Raw genomic sequence first — 24063 nt, 5'->3', positions numbered from 1 at the left:
TGCGTGTTGATTTGTGGGAAATGGGGGGGGGGTTGTCTTGTATGTATGTATGTATGTATGTACATCATCAAGATAGTTTTAATATTCGTATAATCTACTCATCATCATCATCATCATCTTCATCTTCTTCAGCATCAATCTTCACATTTATACACAGGACACATGTTTCAGAGACCTCGGAATAAATTGAGTTAGGTACCCAAAAGAGCTAGGTGGACTCTTCTGACTTGAACCCGGATTCGAACTCGAGACTTTCGGATTGGCAGTCTCATAAGCTATTTTTTTTTTAAAAACACCATTTTATTGCTAATTCCAGCAACCCATTGAACATAAAAATGACTTGCTTTATAATTACACCAACATTCCTTAGTGTTCGCCACTCGATCTCATGCACGTGCGTTTTCTGTGTGAACTATGACCTTACAGGTGAGCGCTATATAGACCACATCGGGACGACTCGTGAAGATCGTTTAAAGCCTTTGTGCGATATAAACGTCACACACAAAAATAGATCTCTTTTGGTTCACACTGCCATTTTTCTCGGATTAGCGGTCGTCTATTAATTACGTAACGCTGATTTCCCTTCCTCCGCAAACCCACACATTTCTATTTCTGTCACGAAAAGCCAGCCTGCATTCCAGACTTTTACACCCTCTCCCTATAATCATATAACTAACAACCTAAAAAAAAACACGTTACGATTTTCATTATTTTACTTCCAATTGATACTCATATTAAGCTAAGTAGTCGCATTTTCTTAATCCCCCCTCCGTCTCGTGTCTCCAAAAAATCAGAATTCCCATTTTCTTTTTTCTTTTTAGTGCCATGACGTCATTTCTGAGCGACCTCTTAAAAAGGTTGTTGAACGTTTTTTGGATACTGATTGGCGACGTGTCCTAAATTGTCTGATGGCTATACACTATAGGCCTACTTAACCCAACCCGGCGTGTCCCTAAATGCATATAACTCAAACCTAACTTAGCTTATTGAACTTTACCCTATGCCATCTAAAGAGGGGCAAAGCCATAGAGTGGGGAGGGAAAATCACATTAAGAGATAAATATGCCCTAAATTATTTCCTCTATTTAACTGATCTTGTAGTTTGTTTTTGGTTGTTGTTGTTTCTTTTCGTTTGTTTTTTCAATGTGTTTCAGAAATATTCTGCATGTAGGCCTATATCAGAATATTCTAACTTTTATAACCTTCTATTTAAATATATTTTTTTAAATTAAATCACACAGAGGTCGTCCCCGTCCTCCCCCCCCCCCCCCCCGTCCCCGTCCCCGTCCCCAGAAGAGATGCCTGGAAGAAGCTCTGCTTGTTAAAGCCCTGCATCTAATCTTATATATTGTTTTAGTTCGTTTTCGTTTTTCTTTTCACTTAAGGTGTACAATCAAAGTATAGACCTTTTTTTCATGAAACGAATTCAAACTCAATGTTTAAAATTTTAAAAAGATATTTGATTTAAAATATTTTTTTACAGTCTCTACTGGATTCCCAGCAAGGCAGATTTACCATCAGAAATGACTTGCCAAATATTAACGACAAAAGCCAAAATTCTGAACCGGGAAAGTCTTTCAACAGTGGCTCAAATGTCCCACGTCTGTCTAAAAGACAAAATGGTTTGTTTCCCTTTGATTTTTCTTGTATTGATAAGGGAAAATACCCAGAGAGTCTCTTAAACCTAATCTAACGATTTTATGTGAATAGTAAAACTTCAAGTAGACTTAAAATACTAAATATTTCTAAAAAAAATTGTTCCTAACTAATAATATTCTTAAAAATGTAACAGTTGATATATTTGTCCACTGTGAAAGTGTTAAAATCCATAAAGTGTACACTTTGTCCTATGCAATTTTCATTGAATAACATATTAGTCTCAAATTTTCTATTTACATGTTCCAAATTATCAACAAAATACTGTTCATACATCTGTTATATCTACCAATAAAAAAAACTGATTTAGGTGGGTTTTTTTTATTTTAGGTGCTAGAACAAAGAGTGGATCCGAGTTTTCTGAAGGTGAACCAGAACACGTGATCCCATCAGTTTCCATCAAAGATGGATCCGAGTCTTCGTCAGAGTTCTCTGGAGTGCCAGTCTTACCTCCCATACGTCACACATTATCTCCCATCAGAGACATGAGCAGGGAGACAACCTATCAAAATGTATTGTTACCTTCTATAGACCAGCGTGAGTTTTACACATACACAGTTATACACATAAGTGTTCACTCACATATGCACACCTATATGTGCACCAACATATATACACAAACATTTAAGTATAGGTTTTATATAAAAAGACTATATATATATATATATATATATATATATATATATATATATATATATATATATATATATATATATATATATATATATATATATATATATATATATATATATATACTGAAAAAAATGTCTATGGATATATATATATGGGTATATATATACACATGCATATATATAATTTTAAATCCATATGTTCACAATAGGTATATGTCTCACATACATACAAATACATGTATATGTGATTCTAAGATGAAGACATTGACTGTTCCCCTCCCATAGGTGGTATGTTACTTGACCCACCAGCTGTCCATGTGCTACCAGCCACACCCCAGCACTCCACCCTCTCAGCCACAGCACTAGCCCAGGGGGAGGTCACGGGTCAAAATGGTAAATAGACATTGTGTGCTAATGTCATAAAATGGTAAACAGACATGGTGTACTGATATCACAAAAATGGTAAATAGACATTGTGTACTGATCTTATAAACTGGTCAATATACATTGTGTTCTAAACTGACAATTTTTTTTTCATAATTTGACACCTCATAAATGAATGTATCATTTTAAAACAATACGAAAAAATATTAGTTATTCTATCTCTACATTTTTCCTGAACCCCATTTTCTTGATCTTCAGTCAAACCACCTGCTGTTGGGACAGATAACTCTGCCAGTGCTGCGGATAACTCTTTAAATATGAAATTAAATTTCAAAACCCGCAACAAAAGTAAACATGGTAAGTCTTTAAAAAATCTGAAATTTACTTAAATTATTTTTTTTAGTTGTAAATTAAATAGTAAAGTAGTTTACCTAGGGCTAGACAATCTAATTTAGTGCTTTTACTTTTTCTACCCCTTAGGGGGTATAAAATGGTGTAGGCCTACATTAATTAATTCATATAAGTTTTGGGCATACTTTGTAAAATTTTTATCTGGCTATAAAATACCCTGTCAGTCATGACTTGAGCTCACAAACTCTAGTACAGGTAGCCACTGGGGTAAAGAAAATTAAACTTCGGTTAAATAGTTTCTTACAGAAATTCACATTTCTTTTTTAAAAGTATTACAAAAAAAGAACGCATTTTAAAATGAACATGACAAAATAGTGTTTATCTGTATTCGTTAGAGATTTTTTTTTAAACACAGCCTATGTGCTAGAACTTTAGACATATTGAATGCTTGTAGTTTAGACAGTGCTTAAGAAATTATCTTTAGGAGAATTAGCAATATTAAAAAGTAGCCAATTTAATTTTTATCTTCATCAAAAAGCTTTTATTTATTTTATGTATTAGTTTTAAAGAGAAACAACATTTCAGAGAGAATTTCAAGTTGATGTGTTCACAAAAATTAATCTAGAAACTGATGTTTTAAGAAACAAATAAAAAGTTGAAAAATAAAAACTTGGCATTAAACGAAACAGCTACTCCCTCTCTTTTTAATATCATGAATTTACAAGAACAAAACTAAAATACTTTTTTATGTCTCTTTTTATTTCCTTAAAACAATTTAATGCAATTTTGTACAGCACATTTTTTTACAATTATAATAAAAGTTATTGTTTTTTTGTTGTATATAGCTGCTGAAGTACAGAATATTTTCTATCTTTGACTGTAAGACTTACTGCAAAACTTTGTTACATATCCGTGTCACACATGTAGAGGGACTAGCTGATTTTTCAAACATTAAAATGGTGTATTCACTAGTAGGCCTATAAGCTATAACTCTAAAGCATGTTGATTAAAGAAAAAAATTTCTCCTGTTCTTCTTCATCTTCGTTCTCAATTGTAATTATAAGTCAGATTTCCTCCATCTCAATTAAGTATTACTTGTCAACCTAATGCATCGTATAGGCCATTGACTCAGATTTCAGCCTGCTTGCTTTTATTTTTGGATTTGCTTCCATAGCCTTTGTCCAACCAAGAACAAGCTACAAGGCAGCGGTTGTTTGATTGTTCGATTTTTCTCTCCTAGATGGGTTGGTGTCCTCAACTATTGAGCCTCTCATTGGTTCAAATCTTATTTGTCATTTGCTGCTGAACTGGCGTGCTAAATATAAACAAATGCGACTGATCCAGTCTGATAAATTGTTTTTGGTCTAATAGCGGTCAGACAATTTAATGAACAATTATAAACCTTTATTTTTATAACATTTAAAATCAGAAACTTTGATTGAAATAATCTATTGATGCTCATTTAAACATTAGCTAAATTGTGATAATTTATATCAAATTTAAAAATTTGATTTTTAAAAATCATAATAAAATTTACTGTTTGTGTATAAAACATTAAATTGTGATAATTTATATCAAATTTAAAAATTGGATTTTTGAAAATCATAATAAAATTTACTGTTTGTGTATAAAACATTAAATTGTGATAATTTATATCAAATTTAAAAATTGGTTTTTAAAAATCATAATAAAATTTACAGTTTGTTAATAAAACATAAAAATCATCTTTCCAATAAATGTATATTTTCATCAGATTTTCAGCCTTCTGGTATAATATTCCACCCACCAACTCTGTCACAACCTCTCCCTAGACATTTCCTCCCCTCCCTACAAGACAGCAGCCGCAGTGATTATAGCACTGTAAGCCACGCTCCACCTACTTGTATTGACTCCTGGACCTTTGATGGAGAAGGCAATGCAAAGTGGCATAAATTTAAGCTTGGTAATTTGAAAAAATCAGCCCAGTTTTAATCTTCTGCTGGTGACTGCATAATATCCATGAAAGATCTGCATGTATTGGCCTATTTAATCAACACATTAAGCTACTATGTATTGGTGATGAAATAACCAGAGTTTTGAGTGCTGCCACATTTACAGTTCTGTCTATATATTGTCTGCACATGCAATATTTTATATATACATACAATACTTTCAGCTTGTGATTTGTAAATTATTTAACATGAACCCAGTAAAATTTGAAACTCTGAATGAAAAAAAAAATATTGTATAATAAAAAAAACTTAACTCGCCCTTTTATATTTTATTGCTCATCACTATCCCGGCCCAGACTAAATATGCAAATGGGACTTATTAATGTGTGAACTAACACTTAATGAATTTATGTTTTATGGGATTCTGCCTAAAAATTGAAAGCTTGCATGAAATTAGTGTAACCTTATTGAAGTATTTTAATTAACAACTGAAAATCATAAAAAATCACTTGCATGTATCTTATCTTAATTTGAATTTTTTAAAATATGAGCTTAATATATTTGCATCTACATAAACAAAAAAATTATTAATTCATTTAAATGTGCTAAAATCTTTTAATAACAATTAGGCCCAATTTTACTTAGAAACACTAAAAATAAATTCTATAATTTGGTTTATTGTATCATAATAAAAAGTTAACAATTTTTACAACCCCAGCAAAAAAATATTTAATGTTAATTTACAGGATTCTAATTTTCTGAAAAATATTGCATTTTTGAAATATTCTAAAATGTATGTAAATTATGTTTTAAAGTTGAATTATCAAATGTTTTCATGTAAGAAAACATATCTATGTAATCTAATGTCACATACTGATGCATGACCATGGGCTTCTAAAAATCAGAAGACCTACAAGCAACTTTTAAAACAAACTTGATTTTTCTTCACTTAAGTAATATAAACAAAATCATTATTTAAAACCCTGACCACCGATGCCCAAATCAGAACTATTGTATGCCTATGGTGTTGGATGTATTTTCATTTTTATTTTTTCATAAAATTATATTTGATATTTGTCTAGAAATATATAGTTATAAAATTTATATTTTAATTGTAATTAATAAAAACAAATTTGTAAAACTACAGAGCAAACTTTTATAGATACATTTTTTTAATGTAATTCAACTTGAATAAATGTGGGTTTTTAAACTATAAATATATGTTAACACAATGCTTTTAAATTGTTTTATTAGGAGGAAGTCAGTCTGGTTCTTTAAAGGGTAGTGTAATTATGGCTCCTGATGGAGAAATCATTAGTGTTGGAGGATCAGTAGCAAGAAGTAGTGGAAGCAGCTATGATGTAGGCAACATCAATGATGTCATCAGTACTAATCGCCCAGAAGGTGAGTTAACTAAATAGGTTTTTTTTAAAGTTACATGTATTAATTATGGATACCTTTAAAGTTAAATGTTGCATCACACCAGTTATGCGTATTCATTTTAGAAAAAAAAAATTAATTGTCTGACCATTAGAGTTTTTTCTTTTCTCAATATATTTTTTTTTACTATTTTTTAAATTGAAATTCCTAATTTTTGTTTACTGTATTATACACCCCATTAATTTAATAATAATGTCCATTAATTTAATAATAATGTAATTCATAAATTAATGTTTTTAATAGGCCTGTATCTTAGAGAAATGTTTACTTAAAAAAATATTCTCAATAAAGAAAGACTGGTATCTATTTTTAGAATTTAATATGTCTAATTTAACATAAATACTCTGTGTTATGAAGTATTTGATTATATCAAACTTATATATATATTTTTATAAAGTAGAAAGCTTAGTAGACTAGGCTACAAATGCAATTTGAGCCAGAAACTTACTTGATTTTTCAAAATGTTTTTAGCTATTTGCATTTAAAGTATAAAGTTTATTAAATGTAAACTTGTTAAATATAAGGTTTTATTTTTTTAAATGTTTAAAACAACTTTAGTTGTTTGCATTTAAAGTCTTAAGAAACTTTATCTCCTCCCCCAAAACACACAACAATTGTTTTATGATATTTGTACGACTTTTGTACAGCTGTTGCTGGTGGTTTCTCTGATGAGTCAGATCTTTCTGATGACGAGCCTGGGGAGTGGAAGAAAGATAAAAAAATGTCAGTGCCCAAATCAGAGAGTTCTTATAAAGTAAACAAAAGAGGTGAGTTGATGACAGCATTTTTTTTCTTGTATTTCCGTATTTAATTAATAAATATAATTATGTTTTTATATTAATAATCACTTGATATATTTTTATAAATGGAATGAACTTATTTTTTCTAATTCTTCCTCAAGCACTAATCTAAAATAAGAATAGCAGTGTTTAGATTTTTACCATATGTGTATGATTTCAAATGTTTTGAACAAAACAGGAAGTGTTGCTAGCTCTTCTGTCTCAAAGGAGGAATTGAATAAACTAAGCCCAGCAGGGAAATACCTTTTGTGGGATCAGGCATCCAAAGTTACAGGAGGTCCTTGAAATGTTTAATGTAGTCATTATATTCATATCTAACCACTTACATTTTTGCTTACATGATTTTTCTGAAAATTTTTATATTTACATATTTTGGTGTTTATTATCTTTTTAATAACTGGGTAGTTTTGTTTGTTTTGTTTTTAGTTTTTAAAATTTAAATCTTGAAGCTATTTTAGTTTTCAATATTCTGAATTATTTAATGCTTGAATTAAGACTAACCTTTGAAAGCTTTTTTCAATATTTCTTCTTATTTTTATTTTTGAAATCATTTTAAAATTATTGGAAACAATTAGTTAAAATAATACATATAATCACAATTACATCTTTATAAATAGGCCAATTAGGCATTTTAATTAATTTTTTGTTGAAAAAGTAGTTTCTTACAGAGACCCAGCTGTTATTTTTACATTATTATTTTGTGTGGTTGTCTTTAACCTGTAAATTTTTTTATTATTTTGTGTGATTTATTGGTTTTTTCACCTGTTATTGCTGTGACTTGCAATAATTGTTTAGCTTTACAATTTCTACTAAATTCCATACAAATAAGTTGTATAATTAGAGGTTATACATGGTGACAGGATTTTTTTCAGGATTTCAAGTTTTGGATAAGGAAACCCAACTTTAGTACAAGTAGCAGAATGTTTAAGCTCAAGATTAATTACTAAACAGCAAACAAATGTTAACCTAATGCAAAATGATTTCTTAGATTTTTTCTAAAACAGTTTTTGTTACAATTTTTTCTTTTCTGTTAGCTTCAGGTACCTTAACAGGCTTTCTATATGATTGATCTTTTTACATTTTGACTTTGCTTGATTGTTGTAAATATTTACAGTTATTTGATACTAGAGCATGATGCTGTTCTTCAACATTGACTAATTTATAATTAAATGTTTATTATTTGTCAGTAAGAGGCTACTTGGCATACAGATAAATGATACCTGTACTAATATTAAACAATAGAATTTATTTACTTCTCATTTAAATTGCTATTGGTTTTATTCTGTTAAGAATCGAAGTTAACGTGTGTCTAAACTAAATAGGCAATTTAACAGGACTAGTTTTAATATTAAAAAATTAAAATTGTTAATTTTATTTTGGTATGCCATTGTTTAGTGTTGAATTTCCCCTCACAATTCTTCTGGAACATTACAATTTTTCTACTAATTTGCAGATTCCTCGTCTCAACGTTCCAGTTTAACAGAACAAGATATTGTGGATACACTGACTGACCACGCCCAGCTGATAGCTGACCACGTTCTCAGCCAACCTGATGCAGGAAATAACCTTGAGAATGACGTGAAGGTGAGTGATGTGATGAACTAATGTAGACTGAAATAAAACTTTAAAAATGTAGACTGAAATAAAACTTTAAAGATGTAGACTGAAATAAAACTTTTAAAATATAGACTGAAATAAAACTGTAAAAATTATAGTTGCTATCTGTTTTAATAGTAACTTCATGTGAAAGTTCTAATCAAAAACTTTCATCTGTATAATACATGAAATCAATCATATTTTATTTTAAACAATGACAAATGATTAATATTTAACATGACTGGGATATTTTAACATGATATTAATATATCAATACTTTAAACTGTCTTCATTCTGCTTAATTTTGATCACCAAAAAATTATTTTTACATTCACTGACAGCTAAATAGTGAAAGCTTGTATTTCTATAATGTTGACTCCAACTGTAAAAGTGGAGTGGGGAGGGGAGGGGGTCTTGATTTCTTAGCTACATTGTTGTGTAGTTACAATCAATTTAATTACTATGTAAACACTAGTCAAATTAAGCATGATGAAAAATGAAATTTAATGAACCTGGTAATTAATTATAATTAAATTCAAGAGAGCTGCAGAACTTTGGGCAAAGTCTCATCCAGCAGATGCACATGCTATCAGAGCAGTAAGAAATCATGGACTATTTTGTAAAGTTGTTTTTTTTGTGTAGTAAAACATAAGATTTTTTTCTGAATTTTTATTTCAATTTTTTTTGTCAAAAGCAAAATTCAATTTTTGTTTATTTTTATTTAGTAATCTTTAATTTAGGGATTATTACCTTTTAAAGTTACTTTTGAATTACTTTACACAACTTGAAGAAACTATTTTAATTTTGTTTTTATTTTTATTTTTTTTGCTAGAACTTTTTTGAAATAACATTTTTGTTTTTCTTATAGTATTATTATTCATTCTAAATTATTCTTATCAGAAGAAAATGTTTGTTGTATTTTCTTTTTTGTAGCAATCCTTTTGATTTGCTTTTTTTTTTTATTTACTTCTCTTTCATTAATTATTATTTTATATACAATACATGTTTCTAATAGGTCTATAAAACATAAAATCTATTTGTAGATTTTTTTTTTAATTTACAGAGAGCATTTAATTTGTTTAAAATTAAATGCATTCTCATTACTTTTGTAGATTTTAACTCTTTATTTTATTTCATATATCTATATTATATCATTATACAATGCTATGTTAACTGACAATTAGGCTTGATATAAAATATACTTTATGTGGCAACCAAGTAAGGCATTTAAATCAAATGATTTAGATTTTCGTGAGTAGTACCACTTTATTAAGCTATTTTCTACACAATAGTTTTGTAATTGAGTAATGCCCACAATCATTCAAAATGTTATACTATAAACTCAGTTAACATGTAAATCTACAGATGTCCATAAAGCTAATAAATTATAGAATAAAAAGCTAGTCTACAATGTTATTGAACTTCAAATTGTCAAATTTAATCACAACTATATTTATTTTAACAAATGATTCTGAAGGCATTTAAATCAGTCATACTATTTATTAATTGTTTTTAAGCAGTAAAACATGTACATTTCCATTTTTGAAAACATATAGAAAATACTGTTAATTAATTTCAATTGGAGTGATGAGAAAAGATAATTGCTATTATCAAAAAAATTATATTTTTATATATAGTTCATAATCAGTTCAACTGTTTCAAATTTCTAGCATTCACAAATTTTTTTATATGTATTGGGTATACATTTAATTTATCTTTCTCTGTAGGAAGCTGTAGAGTCCATGATGCGCACCAAGAGTTCCAGCAGTTCAGCTTCATCAGCAGCTGAGTACAGGAATATGATCACAAAGTCTTTGGCTACAGCAGGTACAATCTAACACTTATTCCACAGATTCAATAAGTTTTAATGTTGTTTCTGCAATATAGAACTGAAAAGCATTTTTATAAAAATTACTTAAATCGATTAATTTTATAAGATTAGTTACAAAAAAACACAAAAAAATAACTTAAACATGAACAGCCTATTAAAACATATCTAATAATCATATGTTCTTTTTAATAACAACTTAACAAATGATAGAAAAAACAAAAACAAAAAAAAACGACTTTGTTATATTAAATCAACTTAACTCACAAAACCTTAATTGTAAAAATTCATTAAATCACATATTAAAAACTTTAAAAACATAATATATAACACAAATTTGAAATTTTTATAAAGTTAACTTACAACATTATATTTAAAAAATACAAATAATATTTAAAAAAAAACACAGAATTTTACAACTTCCACATTAGGTTACATATGACATAGACATATCTGTCAGCTTGTATACCATGTTTAGCTCCAAGCTCTGACCTAAGCTCCTTACTCTTGTTTAGCTGCCAGAGTTGCTGGCATTAACTTAAGCTCCTTACTCTTGTTTAGCTCCAAGCTCTGACCTAAGCTCCTTACTCTTGTTTAGCTCCAAGCTCTGACCTAAGCTCCTTACTCTTGTTTAGCTCCAAGCTCTGACCTAAGCTCCTTACTCTTGTTTAGCTCCAAGCTCTGACCTAAGCTCCTTACTCTTGTTTAGCTCCAAGCTCTGACCTAAGCTCCTTAATCTTGTTTAGCTGCCAGAGCTGCTGGCATTGACCCAAGCTCCATCACTGTGGAACCTGAGCTCAGTCCAGAGCTACTGGAGGCCCTGGTCAACCAGACGCTGTCACCTGACCAGTTTGAGATTGTCAGTGACAGTGACGGCAAAACCAGGGTCCAGTCCAGAGTGGACCTGACGGCAGCCATGGGTGGGGTGGAGCCTGGACATTTGTATGTCTCCGCAGGATCTGGTGGGTTCATTGAACTTGTTGAAATATTTCTTGATTTGGTAGGAATGTAACCGTAAATGATCTTGTGGGTCAATAGGTACCAGTTCTGTCATTCATATGAAAAGTAATATAAAGTACCCTTTCAGAGCTGATAATACTTTTAACAGATGAAGTAGAGTTTATCTGGTTGTTTTTTAATGTTAGGATATAATGATGCTTTCAAGAAAATGCTAGGCTTAGTTATTTTTAGCTTGGTGTAAGAAATCATTTTCCTTAAACTTTAAATGAGAAAAGCATTCAGCTGCCAGCCTGAAGGTTTGGATGGGAGTTCGGATCTTGGTCTGGACTCCCTGAGTCTACCCAGCTTTAATGGGTACCTGACTCACATTTGGGAAAGTATTTGGGAATAGTGCTGACCATATCATCCCTTCATATGCCAAATTCAAGAAACATATGAACTCTATTTCATAGCCATATGAATCCTTGGGTCTAAATGGGGAACTTTATGTTGTTGTTTTTTTAAATCAGAAAAGGTACGCTTGAGTAAATTTTACATTACTCTCATAAAATATACATTTTTGCTTTGTATTGCAACTGAGACTACATAACAAATTTTTTTTTACTAATATTCTAACTTGAGAAATTTTTATAAATGATTAATATATTCACTCTTTATTTGTTCAAACATAGTAATAAAATTAATACTTCGATTTGTTGATGTTAATTAATGAAATTCTAATTTTAATTATAGATGAAGAAGGTCAGCGTAAAAGGCATGTCTCAATCCCTGCAGACAAGGGAGCAGTGATAGAAGATGTGCAGTCCATCAACATCTCACAACACTCTGTAAAGGCTCTCCCGGAGATGGAAGAAAAGGTGTGTTGAAAATCCATTTATTTTTCATGAAGGTAGCGATTTAAATATATAATTTACACTAATTAGGAAAGAAATAATAATTAAAACAACCTTTCCTTGTTGAAGGCGGATGCACAAGACGTGCCTACAGTGGAATCTAATGCAATCTCACAAGACCAACCTGTTGTGCCAGCAATGTTCCAGCAAAAAGAAGATCCTGATATTTCCAGTGAAACAGACAACACTGTGACAACTACACAAAATATAACAGAAGAGGTAGGACTACTGGATTTTAATTCCAAAAAATATTATTTGAAAAAAAAAAAGTTATATTAAAATTATCTAACTCACAACATAAATAAATTTTGTATCTATAGATTTTTTATCAACTGCTTGTTTTAAAAACACATTTATTTAATTTTGAATATTTTAGAAAGTAGCAGTAAAAAAAATTGAAAAGTCTTCCCCTGAAGAAGTGAAAAAACCTGTTGAACAGGAAAAAGAGACCTCTCCTGCCACAGAAACTAAGAAAACAGAAACCAAAAAGACTGAAAAGAAAACAGAAACAGTACCGGTAAACATGCTATTGTTTTATTTCACCCAAGGCATATAAAACCAAATAAATTATTATTTTCTGTGAGTGTATCCAAATGTAAATACCGTTTATAAAACCTGAATTATTGTTGTTGACAATATCTATTAGGAGGTCAAGTCAACACAAAAGCCTGAAAAAGCAAAAGTTAAGAAAGAGAAAAAATCAGCCACAGAAAAAGAAGAACCTTTTGTTGTTGGTAGGTAAAACAATACATGTTAATGTAGATATAATCTTAGTGTTCACATGAAGGTCATCTCAACCAATTTTTCATCCCAATTTATAAGTCTATCCCAGAAAGCAACCACATAAATATAGTTATCTGTTTAAATATTTATGTGTTCCTGTCAAGTAAACTATTCTTTAGCTGTGTTCTATTTTTTTAGGAAGTTAAACTAGTCAATCGATATGGCCTACTTAGCCTTATATTTTTAAAACCAATTTTCCTCTAATCTTTGTTAACTTAGAAATTTGTACTGTTAATCCTTTTCCATCTTTTCTTAGCAGCGTAAACTATTATGTAAAACATAGTTGTTTACAAATAGTAATAATGTCATTAGTTTTAGTTTTTTTTTCTAAAATAATTCCATGCCCTTTAATCACCAAATTTATTAAATTACTAATTTTGACAAATTATTTCAAGACTCCAAGACAACTGATCCCTGAATGGTGTCTTCTTCAAATTAAATAATTCCAAAACGAACCAAAATTAATTTTGTGTTTACTATACTATATAGTTTCTTCTGATTTTCCTGCTATATTTTTTAAATATCCTAAACCTTCCAAACCTGTAGGCAATGTTGACAGAGGCAAGGAGCTGAGCATGCTTTATGGGAGTGATCTCCCTCAGGCAAACCTCCCCATCCCACCTCCCATTCCCCCTACCCTCAAGCCTAAGGGTGAGCCAAGAGTGGCAAAAGACAAAGCTTTTTTTTTCTAATGCTTGCATATGCTATTTATAGAACTGGTGTGTGTATTGTATATCTTCTGTGTTTGATCTGTGTGTTTCACATGCTAGTTGATTGAACTGTATTCAAAAAATATCATTAACCTTAATAGGTCATAACCTTTGTTTTGTATTCAAAAAATATCATTAACCTTAAAAGGTCAAAACCTTTGTTTTAAAAAAACACTAATTCTTCCTAGTTGATTGAACTGCATTCAAAAAAAAATATAATTAAACTCAGCAGGTTAGTAGCTTTATTTAGAAAATAAACCCAAATTGCAAGAAAGTCTTGCTGTAATAGAATTAAAGACATTTTACACAATTTGTAGGCCTCCATTTTAGGGCTGACACTATAATATTGGAATACTTTTAAAGCTTTATATTTTGTATGACTTTTTGGTGAGTGACTTGTTGGGGTTTAATCAGAGGCGTAGCGATCCTTCCCGGCGCCCGGGGACAAACTTTCAATTTGGCGCCCCCCCCACCCTCAAAATGACATTTTAATTTGTTTTTACAGCCCATTTTGGCGCCCCCTAAGGTCGGCGCCCGGGAACATATGCCCCCCCTGCCCCCCCCCCCCCCCCCCATCGCTACACCTCTGGGTTTAATTGAGAACTTTTTTGTCTATGGGAGAGAAAGGGTTAATGTAGAGCTTTCTGGTGTGTGGGGTTTAATATAGCACTCACTGTACGGTGTGTGGGGTATAAGTTACAGCTTTATAGTGTATGTGTGTTCAACATATAGCTTTCTGATGTTTGGATTGTGTCTAATGTGTGGAGTTTAAATATATAATTATAGTCTAGTGTTTTCAGCATATTTCATTCATCAACTTTGTTCACACAATTATCTATTCTATTTCTTTCCCTAGGTGAGAAGTATAAATCATTATCATAAATGATCTGTAAAATAAAAAATTATTCATGTTTTTTTAATTATTGCTTGTCATTGATAGTATACACTTTTGTATTTGTGGTAAAAAAAAATGAAATTCTAAAATATTAAAAGGTGAATTTAGTAGATATTTAAAAAAAAAACGCTTGTTCAATATTTGTAAATTTTTAATGATAGGGTCTTATATATACAAGTTGTTTTGTATAATGTAGGTGTTTATAGTAATTCTAATTATTCACTGAAGAAACATAGAATTATAATTTTAATAAATTGAATAAATTGAAATTAAATAACTAAATTGATAAAAAAAACAATTCTAAAATGTTACTTTATTTTAAAAATATTTTCTCTTTGTGCATGAAATAATAATCTCTGGCTTAAAACTATTTAATTGTTTAGGCACACATTAAATTCTTTCAATTAATTATCACTTTTAATGAATCAAAACAAATGCTTAATAATTAATTTTCTGATTAACTTAAATTTAGGCAAACCAAAAGATAAAAAACCGAAGGAACCTGAAGTTAAGAAAGAAGATAAGAAACAGAAGAAAGGTAAAAAAGGAAAGAAAGGTGGCAAGAAAAAGGAAAAAGAACCAGAACCTTTGGTGCCAGAGCAGGCACCAGTGGAGGAACCAGTTGCTGCAGAACAACCTCTACCACCACAAGAACCAGTTGAGGAGGAAAAGACAACTCTTTCAGAAGTCAAGGTGCATTACTATAATGTTACTAAATATAAACCAAGTGCATATTTTTAAAGCACACAGTCTGACTTAAATTAAACTTCAATGCTGAATTTTTAATTTAAGGCCTATATTTTAATCACATTTTTATCATATTTTCAAATTATCTAAATCAGACTATATCTACTTTAAGAATGCATATACAACACATAGTCCTTATGTATTTATGTTTACTTATATATCTAAAGAAGACTAGCATTGTTCATCTTGTAAACTCTTATATCTATTTCTGTAATTAATCCTTACATAAAAATGTTCTGTATATACATTTTATTTTTAAAAAAAAATTATTTTTAATTTTAAATTTTTCCATCAGACCTTAACCCCTGAGCTGGAAAGGGAAGAGACTGAAATGGAATTTAATTTTATCCATGACGTCAGCCCTGAGCCTGAGCCAGTAGAAAAACAGGAAGTCAGGGCGTCATCACCAGCTGCTGATGTAGAAGATGTGTCAGAACCTGAAACAACGGTACGTAGGCTGTTTGTGTTGTAGTTTACGTAGGATGTTTGTGTTCAGTGTTTCTTCCAGACTTTTTTCTCCGGGGGGGGCACTTGAAATCTTCGGGGGGGCGGTAAACTTTCTTCGGGGGGGCGGACACTGTTAAAAGTATATATTTTCTATATAAATTATATAAATTTCATTTCGTTCGGGGGGCGGTAAGAATTTTTCGGGGGGGGGCTTCGCCCCCCCGAAGAGATGCCTGGAAGAAACTCTGTTTGTGTTGTAGTTTACGTAGGCTGTTTGTGTTGTAGCTGCTTCGTGAAATGGTTCATCTTTTAGGTGACATTAATAAAATTTTAGTTTTAACTCAACGTCAAAAGAGAAAACATGAGCTGAACAGTTGCAACAGTTTGAAGAGAATAAAATTCAACAAAAATTATGAGGACTATAATTCGGACTATAGTAAAATATTGTAGTCAATGAAAAAAAAATATCATAGAGACAGATCAGGATTGACAGAAGAATCTCATGTTAAACATTGTTGTAGGGAGGGACAGAAGAATCTCATGTTAAACATTGTTGTAGGGAGGGACAGAAGAATCTCATGTTAAACATTGTTGTAGGGAGGGACAGAAGAATCTCATGTTAAACATTGTTGTAGGGAGGGACAAAAGAATCTCATGTTAAACATTGTCTATTGTAGGGAGGGACAGAAGAATCTCATGTTAAACATTGTCTTTTGTAGGGAGGGACAGAAGAATCTCATGTTAAACATTGTTGTAGGGAGGGACAAAAGAATCTCATGTTAAACATTGTCTATTGTAGGGAGGGACAGAAGAATCTCATGTTAAACATTGTTGTAGGGAGGGACAGAAGAATCTCATGTTAAACATTGTTGTAGGGAGGGACAGAAGAATCTCATGTTAAACATTGTTGTAGGGAGGGACAGAAGAATCTCATGTTAAACATTGTTGTAGGGAGGGACAAAAGAATCTCATGTTAAACATTGTCTATTGTAGGGAGGGACAGAAGAATCTCATGTTAAACATTGTTGTAGGGAGGGACAGAAGAATCTCATGTTAAACATTGTTGTAGGGAGGGACAGAAGAATCTCATGTTAAACATTGTTGTAGGGAGGGACAGAAGAATCTCATGTTAAACATTGTTGTAGGGAGGGACAGAAGAATCTCATGTTAAACTTTGTCTGTTGTAGGGAGGGACAGAAGAATCTCATGTTAAATATTGTCTGTTGTAGGGAGGGACAGAAGAATCTCATGTTAAACATTGTTGTAGGGAGGGACAGAAGAATCTCATGTTAAACATTGTCTGTTTTAGGGAGGGACAGAAGAATCTCATGTTAAACATTGTCTTTTGTAGGGAGGGACAGAAGAATCTCATGTTAAACATTGTTGTAGGGAGGGACAGAAGAATCTCATGTTAAACATTGTCTGTTGTAGGGAGGGACAGAAGAATCTCATGTTAAACATTGTTGTAGGGAGGGACAGAAGAATCTCATGTTAAACTTTGTCTGTTGTAGGGAGGGACAGAAGAATCTCATGTTAAACATTGTTGTAGGGAGGGACAGAAGAATCTCATGTTAAACATTGTTGTAGGGAGGGACAGAAGAATCTCATGTTAAACATTGTCTGTTGTAGGGAGGGACAGAAGAATCTCATGTTAAACATTGTCTGTTTTAGGGAGGGACAGAAGAATCTCATGTTAAACATTGTCTTTTGTAGGGAGGGACAGAAGAATCTCATGTTAAACATTGTTGTAGGGGGGGACAGAAGAATCTCATGTTAAACATTGTTGTAGGGAGGGACAGAAGAATCTCATGTTAAACATTGTCTGTTTTAGGGAGGGACAGAAGAATCTCATGTTAAACATTGTCTTTTGTAGGGAGGGACAGAAGAATCTCATGTTAAACATTGTTGTAGGGGGGGACAGAAGAATCTCATGTTAAACATTGTTGTAGGGAGGGACAGAAGAATCTCATGTTAAACATTGTTGTAGGGAGGGACAGAAGAATCTCATGTTAAACATTGTTGTAGGGAGGGACAGAAGAATCTCATGTTAAACATTGTTGTAGGGAGGGACAGAAGAATCTCATGTTAAACATTGTTGTAGGGAGGGACAAAAGAATCCCATGTTAAACATTGCCTGTTGTAGGGAGGGACAGAAGAATCTCATGTTAAACATTGTCTGTTGTAGGGAGGGACAGAAGAATCTCATGTTAAACATTGTTGTAGGGAGGGACAGAAGAATCTCATGTTAAACATTGTTGTAGGGAGGGACAGAAGAATCTCATGTTAAACATTGTTTGTTGTAGGGAGGGACAGAAGAATCTCATGTTAAACATTGTTGTAGGGAGGGACAGAAGAATCTCATGTTAAACATTATCTGTTGTAGGGAGGGACAGAAGAATCTCATGTTAAACATTGTCTGTTTTAGGGAGGGACAGAAGAATCTCATGTTAAACATTGTCTGTTGTAGGGAGGGACAGAAGAATCTCATGTTAAACATTGTTGTAGGGAGGGACAGAAGAATCTCATGTTAAACATTGTTGTAGGGAGGGACAGAAGAATCTCATGTTAAACATTGTTGTAGGGGGGGACAGAAGAATCTCATGTTAAACATTGTTGTAGGGAGGGACAGAAGAATCTCATGTTAAACATTGTCTGTTGTAGGGAGGGACAGAAGAATCTCATGTTAAACATTGTTGTAGGGAGGGACAGAAGAATCTCATGTTAAACATTGCCTGTTGTATGGAGGGACAGAAGAATCTCATGTTAAACATTGTTGTAGGGAGGGACAGAAGAATCTCATGTTAAACATTGTTGTAGGGAGGGACAGAAGAATCTCATGTTAAACATTGTCTGTTGTATGGAGGGACAGAAGAATCTCATGTTAAACATTGTTGTAGGGAGGGACAGAAGAATCTCATGTTAAACATTGTTTTAGGGAGGGACAGAAGAAACTCATGTTAAACATTGTTGTAGGGAGGGACAGAAGAATCTCATGTTAAACATTGTCTGTTGTATGGAGGGACAGAAGAATCTCATGTTAAACATTGTTGTAGGGAGGGACAGAAGAATCTCATGTTAAACATTGTTGTAGGGAGGGACAGAAGAATCTCATGTTAAACATTGTCTGTTGTATGGAGGGACAGAAGAATCTCATGTTAAACATTGTTGTAGGGAGGGACAGAAGAATCTCATGTTAAACATTGTTGTAGGGAGGGACAGAAGAATCTCATGTTAAACATTGTTGTAGGGAGGGACAGAAGAATCTCATGTTAAACATTGTCTGTTGTAGGGAGGGACAGAAAAACCTCATGTTAAACATTGTTGTAGGGAGGGACAGAAGAATCTCATGTTAAACATTGTTGTAGGGAGGGACAGAAGAATCTCATGTTAAACATTGTTGTTGTAGGGAGGGACAGAAGAATCTCATGTTAAACATTGTTTTAGGGAGGGACAGAAGAATCTCATGTTAAACATTGTTGTAGGGAGGGACAGAAGAATCTCATGTTAAATATTGTTGTAGGGAGGGACAGAAGAATCTCATGTTAAATATTGTTGTAGGGAGGGACAGAAGAATCTCATGTTAAATATTGTTGTAGGGAGGGACAGAAGAATCTCATGTTAAACATTGTTGAAGGGAGGGACAGAAGAATCTCATGTTAAATATTGTCTGTTGTAGGGAGGGACAGAAGAATCTCATGTTAAACATTGTTGTAGGGAGGGACAGAAGAATCTCATGTTAAACATTGTCTGTTTTAGGGAGGGACAGAAGAATCTCATGTTAAACATTGTCTTTTGTAGGGAGGGACAGAAGAATCTCATGTTAAACATTGTTGTAGGGAGGGACAGAAGAATCTCATGTTAAACATTGTTGTAGGGAGGGACAGAAGAATCTCATGTTAAACATTGTCTGTTGTAGGGAGGGACAGAAGAATCTCATGTTAAACATTGTTGTAGGGAGGGACAGAAGAATCTCATGTTAAACATTGTCTGTTGTAGGGAGGGACAGAAGAATCTCATGTTAAACATTGCCTGTTGTAGGGAGGGACAGAAGAATCTCATGTTAAACATTGTCTGTTGTAGGGAGGGACAGAAGAATCTCATGTTAAACATTGTTGTAGGGAGGGACAGAAGAATCTCATGTTAAACATTGTTGTAGGGAGGGACAGAAGAATCTCATGTTAAACATTGTCTTTTGTAGGGAGGGACAGAAGAATCTCATGTTAAACATTGTCTGTTGTAGGGACAGAAGAATCTCATGTTAAACATTGTCTGTTTTAGGGAGGGACAGAAGAATCTCATGTTAAACATTGTCTTTTGTAGGGAGGGACAGAAGAATCTCATGTTAAATATTGTCTGTTGTAGGGAGGGACAGAAGAATCTCATGTTAAACATTGTTGTAGGGAGGGACAGAAGAATCTCATGTTAAACATTGTCTGTTGTAGGGAGGGACAGAAGAATCTCATGTTAAACATTGTTGTAGGGAGGGACAGAAGAATCTCATGTTAAACATTGTTGTTGTAGGGAGGGACAGAAGAATCTCATGTTAAATATTGTCTGTTGTAGGGAGGGACAGAAGAATCTCATGTTAAACATTGTTGTAGGGAGGGACAGAAGAATCTCATGTTAAACATTGTCTGTTTTAGGGAGGGACAGAAGAATCTCATGTTAAACATTGTCTTTTGTAGGGAGGGACAGAAGAATCTCATGTTAAACATTGTTGTAGGGAGGGACAGAAGAATCTCATGTTAAACATTGTTGTAGGGAGGGACAGAAGAATCTCATGTTAAACATTGTCTGTTGTAGGGATAGACAGAAGAATCTCATGTTAAACATTGTTGTAGGGAGGGACAGAAGAATCTCATGTTAAACATTGCCTGTTGTGGTGAGACAGAAGAATCTCATGTTAAACATTGTCTGTTGTAGGGATAGACAGAAGAATCTCATGTTAAACATTGTTGTAGGGAGGGACAGAAGAATCTCATGTTAAACATTGTCTGTTGTAGGGAGGGACAGAAGAATCTCATGTTAAACATTGTTGTAGGGAGGGACAGAAGAATCTCATGTTAAACATTGTCTGTTGAAGGGAGGGACAGAAGAATCTCATGTTAAACATTGTCTGTTGTAGGGAGGGACAGAAGAATCTCATGTTAAACATTGTTGTAGGGAGGGACAGAAGAATCTCATGTTAAACATTGTCTGTTGTAGGGAGGGACAGAAGAATCTCATGTTAAACATTGTTGTAGGGAGGGACAGAAGAATCTCATGTTAAACATTGTCTGTTGTAGGGAGGGACAGAAGAATCTCATGTTAAACATTGTTGTAGGGAGGGACAGAAGAATCTCATGTTAAACATTGTCTGTTGTAGGGAGGGACAGAAGAATCTCATGTTAAACTTTGTCTGTTTTAGGGAGGGACAGAAGAATCTCATGTTAAACATTGTCTGTTGTAGGGAGGGACAGAAGAATCTCATGTTAAACATTGTCTGTTGTAGGGAGGGACAGAAGAATCTCATGTTAAACATTGTTGTAGGGAGGGACAGAAGAATCTCATGTTAAACATTGTTGTAGGGAGGGACAGAAGAATCTCATGTTAAACATTGTTGTAGGGAGGGACAGAAGAATCTCATGTTAAACATTGTTGTAGGGAGGGACAGAAGAATCTCATGTTAAACATTGTCTGTTGTAGGGAGGGACAGAAGAATCTCGGCTCAAGTCCATCTCCAACAGAGAGGCCAGGGCTGCCCAGAGGGCCGCGGCTGCTGCCAAAAAGAAGGAGGAGGTGGAGAGGAGGAGGAGAGAGAAAGAAGAGCAGCACAAGCGGGAGAAAGAGGAGATGGAGAGACAGATAGCCCTGAAGAAAGAAATGGAAGAGGCAGAGAGAAGGAGAGAGGAAGAAAGAATGTCAGTAGTTTATTTATTCACTTAATTTATGACATGTTTAATGACAATGTCATACAAGATTAGCTAATTTTTACCCCTCCCCTCCTGTTATTAATGATAAAAAACAATTAAAAATAAATAAAATAAAAAATTAATGATGCGTCACATTTTATTTACCTCCACCACCCCCAAGTAGCATCTGTCGTGAGAATCAGATTTTTTTTCCTCCACTCCCCCACTAATTCTAGACATTTGACATCATTTATGCATAGTATAATGGAAATACCATTTAAGTAAAAGCATAATAGTTTTATTAATTCGTAAACAGTTAAAATAACAATATTTTATTCTTAAATTTGATGCTTTGGTAAATATTAGTAACCCATGGCGAACTATCTATAAAATGCTAAATCTATTGCATGTGTGATGTCAACTTTGAGGTAGAGCCTAATAAACTAATTATTAATTAATAAATTAAATAATTAATTCTATTGTGTCACTGTTAGACTCCGCAAGAAGCAACAACAGGAGGCAGAAGAAAGGGAGAAGAGGGCAGAGGAAGAGGCAGAGAGACGCAAGAAGCTGGAGGCAGAGAGAGAGAAAAAAGCTAAGGAAGAATACCAGAGAAAGCTGGAAGAGATGAGGAAGAAGCAATTGGAAGAGGAGATGAGGCGCCATGGTAACTATTTGTTGTCTTTCCTTTTTAACAGTCTTGGTAGGCCGTTATATAACTGTTTTTTGTCTTTCCTTGGTAGGCTTTTATATAACTATTGGTTGTCTTTCCTTGGTAGGCTTTTATATAACTATTGGTTGTCTTTCCTTGGTAGGCTTTTATATAACTATTGGTTATCTTTCCTTGGTAGGCTTTTATATAACTATTGGTTATCTTTCCTTGGTATGCTTGTATATAACTATTGGTTGTCTTTCCTTGGTAGGCTTTTATATAACTATTGGTTATCTTTCCTTGGTAGGCTTTTATATAACTATTGGTTATCTTTCCTTGGTATGCTTGTATATAACTATTGGTTATCTTTCCTTGGTATGCTTGTATATAACTATTGGTTATCTTTCCTTGGTAGGCTTGTATATAACTATTTGTTGTCTTTCCTTGGTAGGCTTGTATATAGCTATTGGTTGTCTTTCCTTGGTAGGCTTGTATATAACTATTGGTTGTCTTTCCTTTGTAGGCTTGTATATAACTATTGGTTGTCTTTCCTTTTTAAGTCTTGGTAGCCTTGTATATAATTAATTACTGTCTTTCCTTTTTAATAGTCTTTGTAAACTTGTATATTAGGCATTTCTGGCCATTCTCTGGTATAAATACATTTTAAAAATGTTTGAAGATTATGAAATGTATTTATTGTCATTGAAGGGTAATCATGCTAGCCTTAATAAAATTTAAAAAAATGTGTCTGCATTTTTCAGTTAAATTATTTATACACTCCATTAAAGTAAAATACTTATAGTTAATTACGTTTTTCTCTTGATTTGTAACTAATAACTATTATTGTTCCAAAATGAGATTTTTATTTTCTTTGTCTAGAATTACTGCTACAGAAACAGAAAGAAGAAGAAGAGCGAATAATAGCAGAACAATTAATGATGTCCAAAATGGCGGAAGAGGAGAGACTGGAATATGAGAGGAGAAAGAGGGAGATAGAGGAAGAAAGAAAGAGGAGAGAGTTAGAAGAAAAGTTAGTTTATTATTTTTAGAGTTTTTTTTATACTTTGTTGCTTTAGAATACTTTAGCTACCCAACAAATTCTCATAGAATGCACAAATAAAAATCAATGTCACAATGTGAAACAAAAATAAAGTTTTCAAAATATAAACAAATCATTATAGTTACAAATACAAGAAATTTTTTTTCTGAATTTATCCCAGGCTTAAGCATGAAGAGGATGCTAGAAAAGCTCTCGAAGAAGCTCAGCGCCTTGCAGCTGAAATGGCCAGGAAACAGGCGGAACTAGAAGCTAAATTAAGGTTCAACCGTTCCCTCCAGGAGGAATCAGTTAACCTGTCTCAAGCCCACCAAATCAACAGAGCTTTTGTGTTCTCTTATTTTGAACTGCTTCAATGGCTTGGGTTAGATATCCCAGATTTTGAATTTGCCAAACTGGCAAATTATTAA

The 24063-nt window shown here is 32.7% G+C and overlaps 1 protein-coding gene across 1 annotated transcript in view; it reads left to right on the top strand.

Annotated features, from left to right (window-relative positions):
• LOC131938353 (microtubule-associated protein futsch) overlaps positions 1-24063 on the top strand; it is a 56102-nt gene extending 32039 nt beyond the window's left edge. The window contains exons 9-31 of the mRNA XM_059296359.1: positions 1484-1622; positions 1987-2193; positions 2574-2681; positions 2931-3029; positions 4777-4965; positions 6209-6358; positions 7042-7161; positions 7373-7471; positions 8648-8778; positions 9331-9387; positions 10518-10617; positions 11365-11580; positions 12311-12435; positions 12541-12690; positions 12848-12988; positions 13118-13205; positions 13801-13905; positions 15332-15552; positions 15902-16054; positions 21739-21953; positions 22439-22611; positions 23476-23626; positions 23817-24063. Of these exons, the coding sequence (XP_059152342.1) occupies positions 1484-1622; positions 1987-2193; positions 2574-2681; positions 2931-3029; positions 4777-4965; positions 6209-6358; positions 7042-7161; positions 7373-7471; positions 8648-8778; positions 9331-9387; positions 10518-10617; positions 11365-11580; positions 12311-12435; positions 12541-12690; positions 12848-12988; positions 13118-13205; positions 13801-13905; positions 15332-15552; positions 15902-16054; positions 21739-21953; positions 22439-22611; positions 23476-23626; positions 23817-24063 (3384 nt within the window). The remainder of the gene's footprint in view (positions 1-1483; positions 1623-1986; positions 2194-2573; positions 2682-2930; positions 3030-4776; positions 4966-6208; positions 6359-7041; positions 7162-7372; positions 7472-8647; positions 8779-9330; positions 9388-10517; positions 10618-11364; positions 11581-12310; positions 12436-12540; positions 12691-12847; positions 12989-13117; positions 13206-13800; positions 13906-15331; positions 15553-15901; positions 16055-21738; positions 21954-22438; positions 22612-23475; positions 23627-23816) is intronic.

Source organism: Physella acuta, unplaced genomic scaffold, assembly GCF_028476545.2.
Source record: "Physella acuta isolate Inbredline_101_S28 unplaced genomic scaffold, ASM2847654v3 ptg000242l, whole genome shotgun sequence".
Classification (NCBI taxonomy): Eukaryota; Metazoa; Mollusca; class Gastropoda; family Physidae; genus Physella; species Physella acuta.
Note: the sequence above shows the minus strand (reverse complement) of the source record. Positions and strands in the feature narration are given on the sequence as shown.